Source organism: Thermobia domestica, chromosome 7 (genome assembly GCF_964235325.1).
Source record: "Thermobia domestica chromosome 7, izTheDome1.hap1.1, whole genome shotgun sequence".
Classification (NCBI taxonomy): Eukaryota; Metazoa; Arthropoda; class Insecta; order Zygentoma; family Lepismatidae; genus Thermobia; species Thermobia domestica.
The window spans coordinates 159,089,967-159,107,860 of NC_137460.1; the positions used below are offsets into that span (position 1 = coordinate 159,089,967).

At 36.6% G+C, this 17,894-nt stretch overlaps 1 protein-coding gene across 2 annotated transcripts in view; it reads right to left on the reverse strand.

Moving 5' to 3' along the window:
• Window positions 1-8,571: 8,571 nt before the first annotated feature.
• Window positions 8,572-17,894, reverse strand: part of LOC145688960 (glandular kallikrein-3, submandibular-like) — a 110,165-nt gene continuing 100,842 nt past the window's right edge. For both annotated transcript variants that reach the window (XM_081763122.1, XM_081763121.1), the window contains exon 8: window positions 8,572-8,737. In XM_081763122.1, coding sequence (XP_081619248.1) covers window positions 8,579-8,737 — 159 coding nt within the window. In that variant the 3' untranslated portion in view covers window positions 8,572-8,578. The remainder of the gene's footprint in view (window positions 8,738-17,894) is intronic.

Consider the following 17,894-nt stretch of genomic DNA (forward strand, 5'->3'; position numbering starts at 1 on the left):
AAATATATATATAGCGTATGACGTAAGTCCGTTCACATAGGCTATCTCGGTAACTATTGAAGATACGAAAAAATGATAAGAGAGCAATGTTATTGCAAAGTATGTATTTTCAACCTAAAATGTTGGAATTTTCGGAATTGGACCAACCGTTTGGGCTCTACATTGGTATAGTGCCCAATGGTAAAGAAAAATGCAACGTTGCCACGTCTTTGTTGGACAACAATGAAGGTAAGTGTTTGTGGTTTGAAGTATCCTGGACCAAGGAGAATAGAAGGGACGGCCACAATGAAGGATATGAAGAAGGGCCACACGCAAAGTCAATTCAAGGCAGTGGCGTCACCATCAGAAGGGGAGGGGCAGGTACGTAAAAGAAATTGAGTTGAATTTATTCATGGAAAACTGGTATTAATTGCTTAGTGGTGTCAATGAGACGAGACAAGAGAATTAGATAATAATGATAATGATTAGATAATAGATGAATAAAATTAGAAAGGGCCTAAGGGCCAAAACTAAAAAAAAAAAAAAAGTAGAGAAAAGTAGATAAACATGAGTTATCGTAATACAAGTTAAACAGATACTGCGACCATGTGAGTAGTAGAAAAGAGAAACAACAACTTTTAAGCTGTAAACTCCTTACAAATTATTCTGCTCGCTACTAACACAACTTTCAATTATACAATTCAATTCTGCATATTGCGGCATTTAGATCTTGTCTCATTACCAATTGTTGTCTCAGTTAGAAACAGAGGCGCCAGTATCGTCACGTTTCCAGACGAGTTCAAAAGAGACAGATTAATTATCTCCTTCCCAGGCGCTGGTGTATGGGAAGCGTGCCTGCCTCCACACGGCATTTGGGTAGGCTAAATGTGGCATTAACTCTGCTTACAGGACATCTTGATTAAGTTTTTTTCTGGTTTTCCGCGGTCCCCCTAGGTGCAGCCAGGATGGTCCCATCTCTCAGGCCAGAGCCACTTCCTTCTCCAGTCCTAAATTCACCTAAAGGGCCCATGCGACCGTAGAGTAGAGGCCCAATCTCCCTTTGTGTCATTTCCTTGATCAAACAAATAAAGATTTTCGGATGATGAGCATCATTATTCATTTGCAGCTCTCGTCTCTGCTCGTAAACTTGTTGCCTCATCTCATTCGTTGAATGATTGTCTAGTGTCGTGTATTAGTTTCGAGACGAGACAAGACACGAGAATGTTCTGGTCTCGTGAGGAATATTACTTATGTCATTAAAAAGAGATTAAAAAGTATTGAAGCCTGCTATAAGAGATGTACTATCCCTGTATTGGTGTGATTGGTGACAGTGGCATACCATTCTTCTTCCTTTGACAAATGTCATCAATCATCAAGAAAATGCAAGTCATGCAAGGGGTATCAGAGTTCGTCATCTACTTATTAAATAAATGAAAGTACATAAAAAGGGTACTGCTTCAAAAAACACTTATGCCATTGTGCCACCAGACACGAGAGCAGTTAAAAATGAACTAATGTCGTAACCGATTTTTGAACCATGACCGCATGAATAGCCTATATCGTGTTCTTGAGCTACGGCGAACTGTATAGAAACTGGGAAATAGTCGAAATGAAGTAAATGAAGAAAGGAAAAAGAAATGACTGAATTGGGACTAAGTAACTTTTCAAATGCGCGTTATTTGATAGGAAATTCCGTTGAAGGTAGGCAGAAGCAAGACGAAACCGTCTAATATTGCAGAAAGCACTGTTGAGCGATTTTCTTAAAATAAGCATAATGCCATTATACGCCTATTTTGTCCGAGTGGCAGTGACTCACGTAATCAAGCACGAGCAGCGCGCCAATCATCTTTCACTTCCTGTTTAGTTGTTGTGTCGTTGTTTGTCGAATTGGTGCTGAAGTGTGTGTTGCATTCAAGTGATGCATTGAATTGGCTTCCATACGGCGAAAGCGGAATAAAGCGGAAATGATCTTTCACACGTCCGGTTTGAGCATACGTGCGGCTGCGGAACAGTTTCATCACCGCCAACCAGAGCTCCCATTGTCATCACATACAATGATTGGCAAGTTGACACGCTTCAAGGATACTTGCAGTGTCTTGGACCAACCTCGCTCTGGCATAAAGCGATCTGTAACCGGCAATGGCACATTCGCTGACATTCTGGCTACAGTTACGTGCAGTCCAACGCGATCGATACAGAAGGTGGCTCAAGATAGTAATACTAGCCGGATGTCTGTTCAAAGAATTCTGCGCAAAAACCTTTTTCAATGCACATTTTGTGCGCCGTACCGACGGCGTAAATTCTGTGAATGGTTCACATGCACATAACATAAACAACCCAACCTTGCGACTAACATCATGTTTTCCGACGAGGCCACATTTCGCTTTAATGGAACTGTTAATAGACATAATTACGTGTATGGGGCAGACAGCAAATCTCATGTTGTCGAAGTTTCCCATAATCAAGTTGAACCTCGTATAAATATGTGGTATGCAATTCACGGTAATGTTTTAGTGGATCCTGTGTCCCTAGAGGAGAGATTAACAGGCGAGTCCTATCAAAAACTGCTACAAGCAATACTGAAACCTTGTTTGGCTTCTCACAAACCACCAGCAATTTTACTGCCAACACGATAGTACGCCACCGCACTTCAGTCTCAGTGTTCGGCAATGGTTGGATGCAGCAATTTGTGGACATCGGGGCGGGCGTCGAGGTCTGGTGGAATGGCCACCGAGATCGCCTGATTTCTCGATGCTTGATTTTTTCCGTAGGGCCACTTAAAATCCGTTGTTTACAGGGATCACCCGCGTACAATTGCTGCTCTACAACACAATATTCGTGAAGCCTGCGCTGATATTACCATAGGGCTAGTTTGCGACATTGTATGGCAATTTATGCACAGCAAGGTGGACATCACTTCGAACATCTTCTACGCTGAGAACAGTTGCTGCATTGTTTTACCTCTTTCAGAATCTTACAACAGGTAATGACTGGTATGAATGCCTTAGGTTACGTGCGGTATGCTTTTTGTGAGTATCGCAGTCCTTTCTCCTCATATCATTCATTTGTCAAAGGAACAAGGATGGTATGGCATTGATGCCCATAAGAAGAATGCTGGGATGGTACATCTCAAATAGCTGGCTTCTACATTTTAAATCCCTTTGCAATTACATAAGTAGTATTATTTACGAGATCAGAACATTCTCATGTCTGGTCTCGTATCAAAAACTTATACACGACACTAGACAATCATTCAACGAAATGACATGAGGCAATACGTTTACGAGCTAAGACGAGAACTGCAAATGAATAATGATGCTTACCAGTCAAGAAACTGTATATATGTATTTGTTCAATGAAATGACACAAGGAAAGATTGAGCCTCCACTCTAAAGTCACATCGATCCTTTAGGTGTGCTTAGGACTGGAGAAGAAAGCGGCCCTAGCCTTAGAAAAGGGACCATCCTGGCATGCATCTGGGGAGACCGAGCAAAACCAGGAGAAACCTTAGTCAGGATGTTCTGTAAGCAGGGTTAATGCCATATTTAGCCTACCCAAATGCCGTGTGGCAGGCAGGTACGCTTCCCATGCACCAGCGGCTGGATAGGAGATAATTAATCTGTCTCGTTTGAACACGTCTGGAAAAGTGACGATACTGGCGCTTCTGTTTCTAAACAAGACAACAATTGAATAATGAGACAGGGTCTAAGTGCCGCAATAAGTAGAATTGAATTGTATCGTTCAAAGTTGTCTTAGTAGCAAGCAGAATACATTTGTTAGGAGTTTATAGCTTAAAAGTTGTTGCATCTGTTTTAAAGCACTCACATGGTCGCAGTACCTGTTTAACTTGTATTATGATAACTCATGTTTATCTACTTTTCTCTAGTTTTGGCCTTTAGGTCCTTTCTAATTTTATTCAGTTGTCTCTTGTCCCGTCTCATTGACATCACTAAGCAATTAATACCAGCTTACCATGAATAAATTCAATTCAATTAATTTTTCGTACTTGTCCTTCTCCTTCTGATGATGACGACACTGCCTTGAATTGGCTTTGCGTGTGGCCATATCCTTCATATCCTTCATTGTGGCCGTCCCTTCTATTCTCCTTGGTCCAGGATACTTCAAACCATAAGCACTTGCCTTCATTGTTGTCCAACAAAGACGTGGCAACGTTGCATTTTTCTTTACCATTGGGCGCTATACCAATGTAAAGCCCAAACGGTTGGTCCAGTTCCGAAAATTCCAATATTTTAGATTGAAAACACATACTTTGCAATAACATTGCTCTCTTATTTTTTCGTATCTTCAATAGTTACCGAGATAGCCTAATGTAAACGGACTTATGGGACACATACCATTCATATTCCTTATTCTTAATCAATGTTCGTACCCAAACGAAACAAAGATTATTTTACAACTCTCAGAACTATCTAGTAACTGATTTTAAGGAGTAAATTTTCAGAGTATGAAATGCAAAGATACTAACTAAATTTTCGACATCTTACATATGCGGTAAGTAATGTAAAAGAGATAATAACATACAAATTAATTAAATAATGACCAAAATCATTCCATTAAAAATTAAATCACATGAAAAGTTCGCTACTTACTTTTGAACATGGAATTACTTTGCTTAATATATGTGGTAAAAAAAATAACTGAATATCACATACATAGTTGAAGCAGTTTAATAGTTAAATAAGTATTGCATAAAAGGTTTAAGCCTAAATCATATAATTACCTAACAAACGAAGGTTTCGGATATGGCGAAGCTCTAACTTCGGATCTTCATTTCTTAGCTTTACTTAAAATAGGGAGTTATATATTCAAAATACACTATTATTATTTTTAAGTATTCTGCCTGATAGCAGATCCGGGAATTAATGGTATTATTATTATTATTATTATTATTATTATTATTATTATTATTATTATTATTATTATTATTATTATTATTATTATTATTATTATTTAGGTTCAGCTTCCTCTTTTAACTGCCAATATTTTCTTCTATTTTTAAATCATCATCAGTTAGTATGTTCTTCCTACTCCTCGTTTTCGTTGCATCTTTTCCTCTATGGCGGTATGAAGACTATTCAGAAGATGTGTCCAATCTAATTGGCCTTCCTACGGATGCTGGTTAGAAGTGTCCTCTTCTCTCCTAACCGTTTTAAAATATCTTCGTTTGTTACTTCTCCATCTTCCTCCAACACTACCTTTCGAAGTTGTCTATATATTTTTTCTCCAACTTTCGTAATCCCCAAGTCTCTGAACCATACAACTCAATACTTCATATATAGCACCTAACCAACTTCTTCCTTAGTCCAATATTAGTCCTGCTAGTTAGAGTGATCTTTTCATGTTGGATGCCTCTTTGGGTACGGAATTTCTTCACCTGATCTCTTCGGCTCATTAAGCGTCTCTCGTCAAAATATTTCCAAGATATTTGAAATTACTGATCACTTCAAATTCTCTTTGTTTTACTCTGACCCGTAAGAGTGCATTTCTATTGGATATTCTAGTGATTTTCGAATTTTCGATGTTGAATGCCATTCCATATTGTTTTCCAGTGTCAACTATTTTGTCCACCATCTCTTGTAGTCCTTTCTTGGCTGAAGCTATAATAACAATGTCATCCGCATATCTAACTTTGTTAATCATCTATCCTTTAATCCTGAAATCTCTAACTCCCATTAATGCTTCCTTCATTAAGCATTCGCTGTAAACGTTGAATAATTGGGATGACATACTACATCCTTGTCTGACTTCTCTTTCAATCCCCACACTATTAGTTTTCCACTGATTCAAGCGCAACTTCACTCATTGTGCTATGTACAGGTTGCGAATGGGTCGTCGGTCTCTCCAGTTGACTCTGTTTTTTTAAAAACATCTTCAGAAGTTAGGTTCAATTGACCTAGTCGAAAGCTTTCTACCAGCCGATGAAGCATAAACACAACTCTTTCCTTACTCCTTGCTTTTAGCTCATTGTGATATAATTCTAATCAACCCAGTAACATCTCTGGTGCCTTTTCCTTCCGGAATCCAAATTGTTCTTCCTCCAACATCTATGTTACTTTCCAGCTGCCTGTGCTGCCTGTCCAGTATGGGTGCAATAATATTTTCAGTGTGAGAAATAAGACTAATGCTTCCGTGGTCACTTTATTTCTTTACATGATTTTTCGTAGGTAATGTAAGTACCATAACAACAAGAAAATTCTTTGGTCATTCTCCATTCAGGTAGATATTATTAATAAGTGACGTCAGTCCTTTAATTGCATTTGTCTCCTAATACCTTGAGCAAATTCGCTGATGTCATTGTCTCCAGTGGTCTTCTTCCTTCTCATGTCTTTGATGGCTTGTACTAGTTCACTTTTCAATATATTGGATAATTTTTGTTCCTCTGCTTCGATCGCAATACCTTTCGGGTGGTTCTTCTGGTCATATTGATCCTTGATGTATTTCTCCCAGTATCAAAGGATTCTTTAATGGTAAGCAACTACCTTACCTTGTCGATCTACGATTCCAAACGTGCGTATACTTTTGTTAGTTTTTCTTCCTAATTCTTATGCTTTCTGATACATCAGACAATATCTTCTGCGCCGTTGAAGTTACATTATTTCTCCACATATTTGTTCCATGTACTTCTTTTTGACCTTGTCAATTTCTCTTTTCATTATACACACTTCTGTATTCTTTGAAGTCTGTGGTTTTCGTCCTTTTGTGCTCTTTCATCTTAAGCATCGCTTCAGTTATCCATGGTTTTCTCAGTGATCTTTCCATTATGCCAATGTTGTTGTGGGGTGTGTCTAGTAGAATGTATTTAACTTTTCCCCAATCATTTTCTATACTGCCTACTATATCGCCAATTGTACAGACTTTTCCTTCAATCTCTTCTTTTACATCACTGATCATATTTCTTAATCGCTCTAAGTTACATTTTTATTCCTTTCCCCATTTTTGTTGATTGACTTTAACCAGTTTTGCACTTAAGCTACTAGAAGATTGTAGTCAGAATCAATATTTGCTCCTGGTAGAGTCTTCACGTCTCGTATCCTATTCCTGAAACTTGGACTGACAAGAATGCAATCAATGTGGTTGTGCTTCTTCTCTCCTGGACTTTTCTACATGTACAACTTGTTCTTTTTTTTTTAAATAAACCACGTATTCATCACCGCCATATCACATTGCTTACAGAAGCCAATAAGCATCTGGTCCCGTGCGTTTCTTCTATCTAGTCCAATTGGACCCACCATCTTACTCGTAGTTCATCCTACTACGCTGTTCAAATTACTCATTATTATGGCGTTGGCCTTAACTCTTTCCTCCTGATGCAATATGTCACAAATATTGTTGTATATTACTTTTACTTCATTGTCATCATCGTGAGTTGTTATCATGTATTATCACAGTATCCACTGATTTGCACTTAGCTTTACAAACATTAAACGGTCACTGCAGTATTCATTTTTTATACTTTTTGCTACTTCGTTCCTCATTGCTATCACGTCACCATCTTCGGCTTGAACGTCACTTGAACAGAATACTGTGTAATATTTTAATAGTATCTCGCCTTCTTCTGGCCAGTACACATCACTGAAACCCTTCTGTTCATTTTACATCTATCCATTTCCACTTTTAAATTTTCAAGTTATCATGTTCAATTATATAGGAAATAGAGTACGATTATAATGTATTAAATTGCAAGATTTACACTTAAACCATGTTTATTACATTATACTTACAACCACTTTATCAATTTATAGGTTTAAATGCATTTTAATACACTGTGAATTATGTAATACCAAAAACAGTGTGTGAAATCTAAGAATGGGTGAATAGTGTTGCCAACAAGACTCCTGAAATTTATCGTCTGGACTCGAATTTAGAAATATACTTCTCATCTCATTTGTGAGACAAGACGAGAAATTATTCTTGTATCACTATCATGCGGTGGCCCCTGTGAAACATTATCAAGGATAAACGTGCTAACGATGTGGTAGAAGATCGTAGTGGGTATTACATTAAAGTAATATAACTGTTATTTACTACCAAGAAAGAATTATGGCAGCGCTGCCACTACTTTTTTTTTTTTATCTAAGTCATGCAAATTATTATTTTCTGTATGTTTTGGTGAGAAAATGTCTTAAGATAACTCATGTAATAAATTTATGTCATTATTGTAAAGAATATTTTAAACTATTATGAGCTATAAGAGCTCTTAATAAATCATAGAACCTTATTTATAATTGCAGAACTTGTCAGTCCCTGTGTAACGCTAATTCCTAATAATAAACTGTCAAGCTAATAGATGTCACTATTAGCGCTGCCTACCTGATGGCAACAGATGTCGCTGGCGAACAGGCAATTTGCAGATTTAACTACAACTTAAAAACTATATTCTTCAATTTAATTATTTCAAAACAGGACAACCTAAAGTGTACAGTGAAGCCTAAGGCTTGGAGGCAAGAGCTTGTTACTATAAAATAAATTATTCCGATGTATGTATATTACACAAATAATACGTTACCCGTTCTAGTTACACAAATTAAATCAAACAATTAAATGGTTACTTTTAATTACATAATACTTATATTGGATATTAATTTAGTATTTCGTTGAACAAAGTTGCGCAACCTATCATAAAACAGTGGATTTCATACGGTTTGGCACAGCTTCCAGACGAGAGAACCCAGATGTCTGATATAAGGACTCCAATACAGTATTCCAAGTTGTTACCATTACGGGAGATCAAGTTTACCTGCAAAATCATAGAGACAAGTACAAATAAATATATATAAAATATATTAAAATACATATTCAATTTCCAGATTGTTGACAATAATTTGTTTTACTTCCTGTTTCTTTCTATGATATTAAAGATATTTACCAATTATGACAAAGAATTACTAAATCTAATTTCTTGTCTCGAATAGTTTAAAATCAAAACCCATACTAACTAGGCAAAGTCGCGAGGTGTTACTCTGACTTCATATTGATACTATGCTCAATCGACTCGTTTTTACATATGAAACAATTACGCAAACAGAGAAATTTTCGATCGGAAGCGTGTTAGAACTACGAGCATTCAAAGTTCAAAATTGAACAGATTTTGCAAAAGGTTTGAAGTAACTATTTTTTTTTTTTTTTTAGATACATGCTTTATTTTTGGTATCGGGGGGTTTTCTTGACTACGCAGCACAGTTGTGAGATCAAAACATATGCATTTTGCAAAATAAGGACATTTATTATGGAGGGGGTGAAGGTTAATGATGTTTTACAACTTGAAAATGCCTTCAGCTTCACACATTGCGTCGATAGGCTGATAGACGCCACCCCTATTTGACTGTATTATCATTCAAATAGTACTTTCCTGTGTGGGCACCTTCAAATTGAACACTGGCATTTATCTCCGAAACGCTTGATCGCGGAACTAAGATAAAAAAGTCTCCGAACCCAGTCGGCCTCTGTGAAAGACGGTATTTCAATATCACATCACTATTTTTTTTTTTTTAATAATTTGTCAACGGATATTATGGCAATTGTTGGAAAATAGTGACCAAACTTCAAGGAGCATTTTAAGATAATCGGCCAAATGTGGCCAAAAACAAAAATTTGGCTAGCGACAATGAATACAAACATCGGTTTTCTCCAGAATAAATGCCACCTTCTTCACAGCCTTGAGCACACATTCTCGCTAATTATTTTCTTTTTCAATTTTTGGCCTATTTTGTCGCTGAATATTTTCAAATATTCCCTGAAGTTTGACCAATATTTCCCCATAATCGGCATTTCAATTCGCTGAAAACTAAAAGACATGGCAAGCGATAATGTATTGAAATACCGTCTTCTGCAATGCGTAAGCATAGCCCGACAGGGTTCGGATTACTACTCAGGATAGATCCGTAGTGCGATTAGGTTGAAGCACCAATTCCGCACGATTGACTACAGATAAAATGTGCATGTGTAAACTGACATTCGTATTCACTGTCAGTGCCAGCCTGTGGTGGATAATTTATTAAGATTAACTTCATTTTAACAATAAACTGATTTTTGTTTACCACTTATGATACTGTGTTGTGCGCCCCAGTGCTGCAAAATTTTTGTTCGACAGGTGATTTGGGGATACAACACATTGGTGACAGAGCCTTTTAAGAAAATATTGGTCTCACTCTTACCTACAGAAGGGAAAGAACACAATATAAGTTATCACAAGATTAATTGTGAATACCATGACGTTCTTCATTGAATTTCGCAGCCTGGCAAGGCGTTTCGGAGGCAATCGTCGCTAGTGATGAGCAAATGCAAGACCAAGACCAAGACCAGGGTGGTCTTGGTCTTGGTCTTGGTCTTGCACATCCAGTCTTGGTCTTGGTCTTGCACATCCAGTCTTGGTCTTGGTCTTGGTCTTGGTCTTGCACACCCAGTCTTGGTCTTGGTCTTGGTCTTGCATGCAAGAGTCTTGCAAGTCTTGCATTTAAGAAATCTCAAGCTTCTCATAGGTAAATTTTACTATGGATATAAGGGATAATAAACTCTACAATGCACCAGTAGTAACGGAAATACAATGTATGTTTCTAAATGTAATATAATGTAACGTCGTGTAAGTATGATGATAGTGTACAAATAGGTGATGATTTTTTTTTTTAAATGGGTGCCCACGCTTCACTACTTATAAGATATGCCTAAATCCCAACGTTTCGTAATGTGTTTATATATATATATATATATATATATATATATATATATATATATATATATAACAGATCCAACACTACACTGGTTCCCAAACTGGGGAGGCTACCCCTGAGGCGAATGAAAGAAAAGCAAACGGCACAGATTATTGAAATACCATGAATTGCAAATTATTTTTTACGCTCTAAAGGCATCAGATTTTTCTTTTCAACCACGATTAGCTAATCCTTGTATTAAACAAACGTCCAGTTAAATATTGAAACTTTGTTTTACTGATTCCAATACGTACTCTATGGGGCACATTACGCAAAAGCGATTTAAAAATTGCAGACTTTCGAAACATGGGCATGGAGAAAAAAGGAGAGAATTAGCTGTGTTGAACGAAAACGAATGAGAAGGTGTTAGAAATATTAGCACTAGGAGTAAAAAAGAATTTTAGATATTGTTAAGAGGAGGAAGAGGAACTGGTTAGGATATTGGCTTAGGAGGAACTGTATTATGAGAGACGTGCTAGAGAGTATTGTGGAAGGAAAGAGATGGAGGGAGCGAAGCAGACTAGTTGAAGTAAGGTATTAAAACAGCAAATTGCTACGTCAAGACAAAGAGACTAGCTGAGGACCGCCGAACGTCGAACCTTCTCTCTTGAAGCAAATAAACTGCCAATAATGGCAGAATAGCTATGATGATGATATGTTTAGCAATATTGATCAAAAAAAAGAGAGAAAATTAAATTAATGATTACTATAATCAAACCTCTTAATATTTTATAATAATTTGAGTGAAAACTGAAAACGACTCAATTGTCTATGTCTTTTGTGTAAACTCAATTTATATAAATATTGTTTACCTGTATTAGAAATACAAAATAACGGCATCAAACTCCAAGTTATTTGAAGTCTCACTTGTGAATATGGATTACTAGCATTAAGTACCCACTTCGTTGGGTTAAACTAAAATAATAATTTTAATAATAATAATAATAATAATAATAATAATAATAATAATAATAATAATAATAATATATTTCGTTAGTCAATCACTTTTTTACTATTAGTAAAGCGCTTTCTAATATCGGTCATTTTCGATTATTTTTATGTTTCTTTCTCCTCCTCCTCCCCAAGTTGCGGGGCTGAATTTGGATTTAAAAGACATCAGAAGTGTCACTGTTCGTGTCAGAGACCCCGAAAACTATGGATTCGACACTAATATTTGGTCATTTTTGATCATTATTATGTATCTCCCTCTTCCCCAAGTTACGAGGCTGAATTTGGTCATAATCGGTATCGGAAATGTCAGTATTCAACTCAGCGACCTCGAAAACTATGGATTCGACACTAATATTCGTCATTTTCGATCATTTTTATATACCTCCGCTCCCCTCCGCCAAGTTACGGGGCTGAATTTTGATTTAAACAGCATCGAAAGTGTCACTGTTTTTCTCAGCGACCCCAAAACTATGGTTTCCATTTTAATATCGGTCATTTTCGATCATTTTTAAGTATCTTTCCCCTCCCCTTGCCCTCACGTCAAAGTGATATGACAGAAATCATCTCAGGTCCGATCCTCATCTATGTTGAAAACGAGATCGACTTCGGTCGGGTGGTTCAAGAGTTATTAAGTTTTAATATATATCCTTTTCCCTCCTCCTCCCCTAGATTCTACCATCAAAGTGAAACAAACTCTAAAAAATACCTTTCAGGAAAGAACCTCATACATGTTAAAAAATTGATTGAGATCGGTTCAAGAGTTATTGAGTCACAAACTTAGTCACTTTTATTTTTATTCATATTGATTTTTGTACACCTTCCCCTCCCCTACGTTGCTCCGTCAAAGTGAACTGACATATAACATTCCAGGCTTGAACCTCATCTATGTTAAAAAATTGATCGAGATTGCTCGTTTATTTCAAGTTATTAAGTTTTATTTATTATTTTATAACTCCCATTTTCCTCTCCCCTAAGTTTCACCGTCAAAGTGAAATGATAAAAACACTACCAGGCCCAAACTGCATCTATGATGAAAATTTGATCGAGATCGGTCGGGTGGTTCAAGAGATTAGGAGCCACAAAAATAATCAATTTCAATTTTATAATGTAGATTTATTGTTGTAGTATAATGTTATATCGCTCAATCCTCGATGTGTCGTATACGTAAGGAGGCTAAAAGTTATATTGATAAACAATTATTCAACGTATATTCATCCGCCCATGAAATCAATCTTGCGGTCACATGTACTAAGTTTTTGTCAATGTCATGAAAATGTTATTTCGATATTAATTTTATGAGCACACATTAAGTTTCCAACAGATGCTGGAGTCTCGGAGCCAAGGCCATACCCATGTAGTCGACACCTATGGTGTACAGTATTATCAATGTTCAATACTACATTTCTATTTATTTTTGGAAGAAAAACACCACTAATATGTTTTGAAACGAAACATCTAGTTTAACGTCCCACGATTATGCATCGAGGCTAAGGGAGACGGTAACGATGAGAAATGAATGAAACGGTGGAATGAAGAAAGTAGGAGAAAACATCAAAACTCCGAGAAAACCCACGCACACGGTGTTTGCCCACCAAAAAGCTCCCATGGTGCAAGCTAGAATCCAACCAGGGACCCGCATAACCACGAATGCGTGTGTGCCCGGAGCGTCCAAGAGATGTAAAAGTGGGAAAACTTATTTTATTACTCAAAGACTGGTGTTGCTCTTAATCGATAAAAGATCACTCATAGAGCAGCAATACATATTCTGACAGCGACGGCAGAGGTATTAGGCCATAATGTAAAGGAATTAGCAATAAATGGGTCTTCCATTCACCGATGCTGAGAGAAAACCTGTAGTGAAGTTGCACAGAACTACAAGAAACAATTTCAGAGTGCATCAGGTGCGTTAGTTGTGCACTGGAACGGAAAACTACTACTGAATTTGACTGGCAGAGAGACTGCCGGCAGGTTATCAATTATTAGAGGAGATGGTCATGAGAGGCTAATTGGTGTTCCCATTTTGTCGTCATCAAGAAAAGAACATTGATTCTACTATAGTACATTCGCTTGAAGAATGGAACATGTTAAAGTTCGTGCAGGCAGTTTATTGTGACACTACTCGTTGCAATATGGATCTTGTCAACGGTGCTTGCATTCTGCTAGAGCAGTAACCCCAAAATAACCTTCAATACCTTCCTTGTAGACACCACATTTAAGAATTAGTTTTAAAATGTGTGTTTGATAACTGTTGTGTTTCGTTCGCATCTGGGCCGGACTTTCTCCTATTGACGTGTTTTCAGAACGAGTGGTCTAGAATAGATTACACTAACTTTATTCCAGGAATTGATGATGATGATGTAACAAACAATATTTCCGATGTAAGAAATGAAGTGTTGAATTTTGCTATCAAACTTGTAGAAACAGGACACTGCAGAGAAGATTACAGGGAATTTTTAGAACTGACCATCATATTCTTGAATGGCATACCTCCTTGGGGAGTCTTCTTTCGTTTGCCTGGAGCAATTCACCATATAAGGTGGATGGGTAAAGCAAGCTACTATTTAAAATATTCCTCTTTCGCCAACAATTTCGTTTAACGAAGCAAATAGAAACGGGTCTTCGGATAGTACGCACTTTCTGATCCGACTATATGTTCACAGTTGGCTTAAATGTGATCAAACATCCCATTCACCATTACAAGATCTACAATTTTTTAAAGATTTGTACAGTTAAAGACAAATGGATGCTGAATTATCTGAAGTGGCTCTTTCTGAATTTTCACACCGACTCTGGTACTTGACGGAGGAACACGTAGCATTGGGGATTTTTGATGATGGAGTTACCATAATGGAAAAGCAAAAAAGTGGTTGAAAGAATTAAAACTATAAGGGGAAACCGTGAAACAGCAAAGAGGCTTGACGCAAGAGATGATACCATAAAAATTCTTGTGAAAAGAGAAATCAGTGATTTTGTTACAACAAACAAATTTTCCTCGAGAGATTTAAAATACCCAAAGGGTTTCTTGAGTGTGATCCGACTTCATGGCCAAATAACAATGACTATCTTCAAGGAAAGACAATAGTTTAATTCATCCACGTAACAAACGGTGTGCAGAAAGGGGAGTGTAACTAATAGAAGATTACAACAACGTTGTTGCGAAAAGTCAGGAGCAGTTTCTTTTGAAGATAATAAAGGCCCACAGACAATCTTTTCCTATATGCGACAAAGTGAACTATGTAGCAAATAAGATTCATAACTTACCAAAAAGATACTATATAAATAAGGGATATTTCAATTTCTTCCAAGTTATAATTTTTCTTTTTTCTCATAATGATCTATGAATCATCTTGATGAAAAAAAAAACCTTATTTGTAGTTCAAAGCGAAATAAGCAGTTTGTTTCAGTTTATGTAAAAGACTTCCAAAATTCTTACATATCTGAGTTCTATAACTGCAATAAAATAACATTACATGAAGCATTTTGTTTTTACACGTAATAACTCTTACATGAATACAGGTAACTTGAAAATAATACCAGATTAGTGTATCTGGTGAAATGTTACCTCAAAAAGATATGTCACATGACCCTCTTCCTATTTAAAATTTTTGACCTGAATTCAAGATGGCGGAATTCAAGACGGCCGCCATGATAACGTATACAAGATTATGTTGGTCTCTTCTTCTAGTTCCATTATCTAAGACATATTTTCATTCCCTTTAGCCGTTTCTAAATTACGAGAGTTTATTCCAGCTTTTCCGCATACACTATGTATTGTAAACGCATTGAAAATTTTAGGTCGTTTGGGGCACCATTTAAAATTATTCAATGGATCTAATTTTTCTCTTGGCTTAATTTGGTTCCATATAGAACCATTTTAGGGGGTGAGTCCAAAAAAAATTCCTAAATGTATTTTTCCCCATATAAATTTGGACCACCCTAATATATATATATATATATATATATGTATACATTCTTCATTTCACAACTTGACTTTTAATATGTTGATCCTGCTACTCAGCCTTTTCCACTTCTGTTTCTGCTACACACCACGTTTCCAACCTCCAATGACTTCATCGTCTTCTGTCTGCTCCGAATATTATTGAATAAACGTGAATAAATGTGAATATATTGGGTAATCTTTTTTTCGTTACTGCCTAAATGAAATCTTTCAGTTTTATTCCCAACGCTTATGCCGTGTTAGTAAAGTACGTGGTGGTAATTAGAATCAGAACCGGCCTTAAGCCGATTGGACTGATTACTCCCAATCGGGCCTCACGCCTAAGGGGCCCCTTGCTAGTACTGTCTACTCTACTGTCCGGTCTAATCTCCAGTGCTGTTTCAATAGCATTTAAGCCCTAGAGCAAACAAGTAAGTTGTGGTCCCTATTACTAAATTTTGATCCTAATACTTGTAATTAATACATGCTATTCTGTTCACGGGGCCCCCAATGCTTGTGAGCCCCCAACCAAGTAACTATGGCACCGTTAAGATGGCTCTGGTACTCTCGGTTGTCAAGCACACACAACAAATATTGCAATATAAAAGTACAGCCATGGACTCCACAAGGGAAGGTCTAACAAGTAAATGAATAGTTTATATGAAGTTTCCGGGCATAAGTAAATATTTTTGAATTTAATGCTGCAGTAGTTTCTTTATTTTTTTACGTTTACAACTTCTGTTGTAAAAATTGATATTATGTCCAGGGAGTATTCTGCCCATCCCAACACCCCTAACACTCTCCCAAATTTCCTTACACACATCCCTGGGTGTAAAAATATTGTCTTTGACTTTGAGTAAAAATATGTCTCATTATTCTGGGTGTATAACCTATTTTATTTTGAATACTCCACTAAGTAAAACTCCCTGGCATACTTACTGATTGTCATGTGATACTACCATGAATACCGAGATGGTATCAAATAAATCAGCCTCAGTACGACTTCCTTGCATATTCTCACACTTATTATAGCTATTTTAAAAATACAAAACCAGAGGACAAACTTTGCCTTCTCCTGTGAAAATACCCGTGGATTTTTTTTAAATGAAGTCAGGAAAACGGAATATATACTAGTGCGTACTGAATAGGTGGCTGCTTATGAAGGTTTGTCTTCTAACTCAAATATACAAATGGAAAATATGTCGTCCATCTTCCATCAGCGAGGTTTGTGATCGTCTCATCACCATTTATTTTTATCTGTAGTCGATAACGATTTCAATCTGATTATACCTTTCGTAAGTAACTCCCTACAATCTTCTCACTAACGTATAGAGCTTTCGGTTTTCCTTACTAGAAATCTTTTCAAAGACATACAGCTGTTAAGAAATCTTTCAACCAACAAATTCATATCGATCTGCATTTCATTATGTCTTACAACTATAAACTTATGGAAACATAGACTTCACCATTGTATTTCTCGTAAAATTGTAGCTCAACTTGATATACTATATGACCCTCTTCTTATTTAAAAAAGTCGAGTGAGATACAAGAGGCCAACTTCAAGATGGCGGCCATGATAGGCATATCTTCAAATAGATGTGTAATCTCTCCCGGTGGCGGTTAATGTGTTTTTGTTTTTCATCCCTTTACCCGTTTTACAAATAAAATGAAATTTTCAAAGTTGAAATACATTGTTATGGCTTATTTTGGTCAATCAGGCTTTTGGCAACTGCGACCGTCTTTATAGACGGAAGCACTTTTTAAATTTTGCTTACGGTCGTTTATTGATATTCCACACTTCTCTCCGAAGTTTGGTCAAGAAATTAGATTTCGACATCGATAGGTTTACTTGTAAGAGAAGAAAACTATGAAATATTGGTACAGAATCTTCATTGGTACAGAAAAATTGAGAGACACAAGGGTGAAATACGTATTTTAAAATTCATTCAGTATCTGCATTTCCATTTGAGTTATTTCTCTGAAAAATTAGTTACTATAGGCCATGAACAGAGTGAGCTTTTTCACCAGAACATTTTGCAGATGAAAAAGAAAGATGTTATAAAGGGAAACGGATATAACCACTAGACCAGCAGGGAGTATATATATATATATATATATATATATATATATATATATATATATATATATATATATATATATATATATATATATATATATATATATATATATATATATATATGGTTCTACAGTCCTTGGTGCAAGTTAGTTGTGAACCTGTGGTCCCGCATCTCCTAAGGCCGGCCCTGATTAGAATGAATGATAAGGTGGAATGAAGAAAG